A 4,907-nucleotide genomic window follows, 5' to 3' on the forward strand; every position below is an offset into this window, starting at 1 on the left:
ATATTAGTTGAAATCGTTCAACGACAACCTCTATCAATTGATAATGCTGACCTATCAGCACAACAAGTCATAAGCATTGAGATTGAAGAGGCACACAAAGATAATGCAATTGAAGAAGAGTTTCGAGGTAGTTTACTTGGATTTACAGGAGACACATGGGAAGAAATTTCTGAAGCATACAAGAAACATGCAAATGCAGTGGGATTTGGAGTATGAAATTCATCAACAAGATACACACAAGGTAAAATTAAAAAGGTAAGAGGAAAAGAATTTGTGTGTTCAAAACAAGGATTTCGATGCAAAACAAAGCCTAAAAACGCAGGTACACCAACAATTACACCAAAATCGCAGCAAAATATATAATAAAAAAAAGACAAGAAAAGGGAAGCAAGTTCCAATTACAAGAACAAGATGCAAAGCTTATCTTAGAGCAAAGGTAAACCCTGATGGTACATGGGAAGTTGATGATCATGTCGTGAAGCATAATCATGAGCTCACTAAATAGAAATTCCAACACTTGCATAGGTCTGAGAGACGAATCACGACAGAAAAAGGAGAAACAATACACCTAATGCTTGAAAGTGGACTAAGACCTGCTCAAGCATACAATTTGATGTCGCATGAAGCAAGAGGCATTCAATCAGTAGGTCACACTCTAACAGATCAGATCAACTATATCTCAAGAAAGAAGATGAAAGAAATTGAAGGCAGAGATGCACAAAATGTCATAGATAATTTGTATAAAAGACAACAAAAAGATCAAGATCATTTTTTCAGATTCAAGTTGGGAGGAGGGGATAAAGGAAACAAATTGACTGCAATATTTTGGAGAGACTCTCAAATGATGGAAGATTACAAGATACACAAACTTTTATATGAGGCTGGCCACACCTTCAACTAATGGTGTGGCCAACTAATATAAAAGCCCAATTCGCCTAGTGATATAACAGAGCAGAGCCCAACGTAAGAAATGAGAAATTTGAGCCCATTTCTCTCTCTCTTTTTGTTCTCTTCCAGTTGAGCCCATTTCTCTCTGTTTTCTTCTTCTTTTTTTTTCTGGCAGTTCGTATGTAACCTCCATTTATAAACTAAAATTGGACTTTGCAAACAATCATCATCAAGGGTTTTGTTTTCATTTTCGTTCTTGAGTATTATGTTGTTCGAATTATTTTCGGAATTATGGCTAGAGTAAAGACTACATCTCGTCGTCGTCCGAGCGATGGTGGTCGCAGCGTTTGTGGTCCTAGTGATGGTGGTCGTGGTTCAAAAGGTAATTTTGCGTTTTTGAATTGTTTTTTTTTCATTGTTTTCATTGCGGAATTATGGTTATTTTGTTGATTACGATTGTTTTTTCTTCTTTTTTTTTTTCTATTTTTTAAGTTTTTGAGTTTCAATTTATAGTTGATTGTTGGTGGACTTGCAGTTTTAGTTGAATTTTAGTTGATTCTTTTGGTTTTGAGTTAAATTGATGATAGTTATTCTTTTTGTTTTGGCTAATTTATTTGTAACCTTTGTTTGATTTGTTAGTAACCCTAGGTTTGAAGTCTTGTAACCGTTTTTTGTTTTTGTGTCTCTTATGTTGTTATGTGATTAGTAACTCTAGGTTTAGTTTTTAATTGATCAGTAACATTAAATACCAGTAAGAAAGAGCCTGCTAATGTAAAGATCACTATGATCATCTCACACACTTCAATTGTGGTAAAAATCATGCCATTTGATTGATTAAAAACTAGTTGAAAGGTTGGGTCAAACTGTGAAAATAGTGTGCGGACATGATTCACTGGCACTTTAACAAACTAGGTCCTAGTTGATTTTATTATTGCATGTGAAATGAATAGTTCATTCAATTTTTATTCATCATAGTTGTCCAGTTGTTGATGTTCAAATCAGATACTATGCTGATTCGTGAGTCGTCGCAGAGTTCTGGTTTTCTATCTTATTATTTCTTGTGTTTCCAAGTTTGTTTTTGTTGTTGATGGTCACTTTTATTATTTACTTAAACTAGTTAGAATGTTTAATCTCTTTATTAATCGTGAAGGTAATACAGGAGATGAGTCTGTTGGCAAAGATATTCCTAACCATGAAGGTAATACAGGAGATGAGTCTGTTGGGAAAGATGTTCCTAATCGTGAAGGTAATACAGGAGATGAGTCTGTTAGTGATTATATGGCTGATTTTGTAATAAGGCGTCCAACTAGGAGTAAGAAGAATACTCTTGCAGGTCGGGATAAAGGTCCATTGAAGACATGTAACAGTCAATCTATTAGTGAAGCTGAAGAGGAGTACAATCCTCATAAAAGACGTCGGGTTTTTGAAAGTACTCTTTCGAAGCCAGCTGGGTATTTTTTTTTCTGTTCACCGTATTTTATTATAAATTACTTTTCTGTTAAAGGGGTTACTATTCTTACATATTGTAGTTACTTTACTGATTTATGAGAGTTAGTTTTTTTTTTTGTGTTGTTAGAGTCTTCTTGAAGAGGGGTTTAAAGTCTTTTACGCTGTTGTAGTTACTTTACTGATTTATGAGAGTTATGGTTTTTTTGTGTTGTTAGAGTCTTCTTGAAGAGGGGTTTAAAGTCTTTTACCCTGTTAAGGCTTTAAAGATTGCAAATAAAAACTGACCTATATCACAAATGAATGCAATGCCTTTTTACGTTATTAAATTTTGGTGGTTACTTCATTGAATGTAGAGTGTTATTTATTTTCAAATGCTAATATAAGTGTTAGTTTTGTTTTTCTCATATGAATGTTTAGGAAGTGTTATTATTTTTGTTAGTTATTCTAACTAAAATGTTTATTGATTTTAGGAAAAAGGAGACTAATCGTGAAGGTAATACAAGAGATGAGTTTGTTGGGAAAGATGTTCCTATGATCCTTGAGGAGGATATAGCTGATCTTGTAATAAGGCGTCCAACTAGGAGTAAGAAAAATACTCTCGCAGGAAGGGACAAAGGTCCATTAAGGACATGTAACAGTCAATCTATTGGTGAAGCTGAAGAGGAGTACAATCCTTATAAAAGATGTCGGGTTTCTAAAAGTACTCCTTCGAAGCCAGCTGGGTATGTGTTTTTCCCCTATTCACTGTTGTTTATTATAAATTAATTTTATGCTAAAGGGGTTACTATTCTTACATGCTGTAGTTACTTTACTGATTTATGAGAGTTATGATTTTTGTGTGTTGTTAGAGTCTTCTTAAAGAGGGTTTTAAAGTGAAGCATATCATAACGGTCCTAATAATATCTCTTTATATTTTGGATTCTGTATACCCTTTGGCTTGGGAACTTGGCTTACTACTATGAGTCTCCTAAATAAATAGAAAAAAAGATGAGAGAGAAAGTATTAGAGAGAGAACCTCTAGCCCCAAAAGAAAAACCAGGCCCCGATTTCTATACAAACCCTAGAAATACCCCCAATTCAATTTCTCCTCCCTCAATTAAGCCATTTAATCATTACTGTGTTTCCCGAAAATCATGCGTGAGATTTCTTGTAGCATTTTGGCTAAGTGTCAGCTGCTTTTTGGGCATTTATTGTGAGTTTTCTACTTTTCCCCCAAATCAATTTAAAGGCTATAGCTATAATCTAGCGAAATCATGGCCATTGTCCTCGTTTGTTTTAAATCCCTTCAATTTCTCTGGTTTTCAACTGGATTTTGTTAATAAATCTTCTCAATCTAATTTTAATTGGGTTAAAGGATTTGGTTATCCCTATTTCTTTGAAGATCCAGCTGGCCTGCGTAGGGTTTCTTGGCCTTCCTCATTAATGGTGAGTGAGAGGTGTCTCTGCTGCTTTCTTGAGTGTTGTCAGATGAGAGTGAAGTTAGGTGGCTTTGGTTTCCCTCTGGCGAATTTCTTTAGTTTGGTTAAAAGGAAGCGTGCTTCTATTGGAGTTAATTTGCTGCAGTCCTCTGTTATTGCATTTAATGTGATGGAATTTATCACTCCATCCTCCGAAGGTAGAGGTGCTAGCCTCTTTCAGCTGTTGCTGTTCTATTCCTATTTAAGGAATACTCAGGTCATTTCTTTCCATTCTCACCACAGTTTTCTTTGTCTCTCCTGTTCTTGTTTTTTAGCTATTAATTTCTCTGCAAATTCGTTCTCATTTATTATGGTGAATCCAAGTAATTTTAAAGAAGCTTTGCTTTCTAACCCTAACCCTAATATAGAAAATGTGTCTGTTCAGCCCCGAAATGAGAATGAGAACTCTGGTTCTCTCCCAGTCAACACTTCTGTTATTACCCCTTCTTCTCTCAATGATCCACCCTCCCCCCCCCATTCCCTGAGGCCCTTATTCTGGATAATCTTCCCCAAGTTCAGAAAGATATTGATGAATTAACTAAGTCTTGCTTGCTTGGTAAAATGCTCTCTGCACCCTTGGACTTGCGCACCATAATTGCAAGAACCAAGGCTGACTGGCGGGTTGTCAAAGGTGAGGTGAATTACCTTGAAATGGGTAATGGTTGGATTTTATTGCGCTTTGCTAATCCCCAGGACCTCTCTCTTGTGTGGAGTAAAAGGCCCTGGCACATTCAAGGTGATTTATTTGTGCTTGCTCCTTGGAAACCTAATTTTGATCCTTACTTAGAAGAGATTAAATGGGTGGATTTATGGGTTAGAATTCCTAGACTTCCCACTGAATTGTTGAACTTTGATTCAATTGCTAATATGCTTGCTTCTAATGATATTGGTGCCCTTATAAAACTTGACCAAAGATCTTTGCTTAGAAATAAAATTCGCTTTGCCAGAGCCTGTGTAAGGGTTGATATTCAAGGGCCTTTGCTTGAATTTGCTGAAGTTAGTAGAGTTGGTGATGTTGTACATGGTTATGTGATATGGTACGAGGATTTTTCCTCGGGTTGTTCCTTCTGTGGTGAGTATGCTCATGTGATTGATGTTTGTCCTCTGTTGAAC

The 4,907-nt window shown here is 35.9% G+C and overlaps 1 protein-coding gene across 2 annotated transcripts; it reads left to right on the top strand.

The window, feature by feature from the left end:
• The first annotated feature begins 770 nt into the window (after positions 1–770).
• LOC125495066 (uncharacterized) lies at positions 771–3,124 on the top strand. Of its 2 annotated transcripts, none has more exons than XM_048639725.2 (3): positions 771–1,270; positions 2,087–2,339; positions 2,808–3,124. In XM_048639725.2, exons 1-3 carry the CDS (start codon positions 1,180–1,182, stop codon positions 3,100–3,102), a joined length of 639 nt encoding a protein of 212 aa, XP_048495682.1. In that variant the 5' UTR covers positions 771–1,179; the 3' UTR covers positions 3,103–3,124. The 2 variants fall into 2 exon arrangements, with proteins under 2 accessions (XP_048495682.1, XP_048495683.1); XM_048639726.2 differs by having other exon boundaries at positions 776–1,270; positions 2,096–2,339.
• Positions 3,125–4,907: the final 1,783 nt, after the last annotated feature.

The sequence above is a fragment of the Beta vulgaris genome, chromosome 2, assembly GCF_026745355.1.
Source record: "Beta vulgaris subsp. vulgaris cultivar EL10 chromosome 2, EL10.2, whole genome shotgun sequence".
NCBI lineage: Eukaryota > Viridiplantae > Streptophyta > Magnoliopsida > Caryophyllales > Amaranthaceae > Beta > Beta vulgaris.

Bases quoted from the DNA above. Each gene is read 5' to 3' on its own strand.
- LOC125495066 (XM_048639725.2), top strand. From the start codon at position 1,180: ATGGCTAGAGTAAAGACTACATCTCGTCGTCGTCCGAGCGATGGTGGT. The intron at 1,271-2,086 runs GTAATTTTGCGT...CTAACCATGAAG, and splicing joins TGGTGGTCGTGGTTCAAAAG to GTAATACAGGAGATGAGTCT. The intron at 2,340-2,807 runs GTATTTTTTTTT...TATTGATTTTAG, and splicing joins ACTCTTTCGAAGCCAGCTGG to GAAAAAGGAGACTAATCGTG.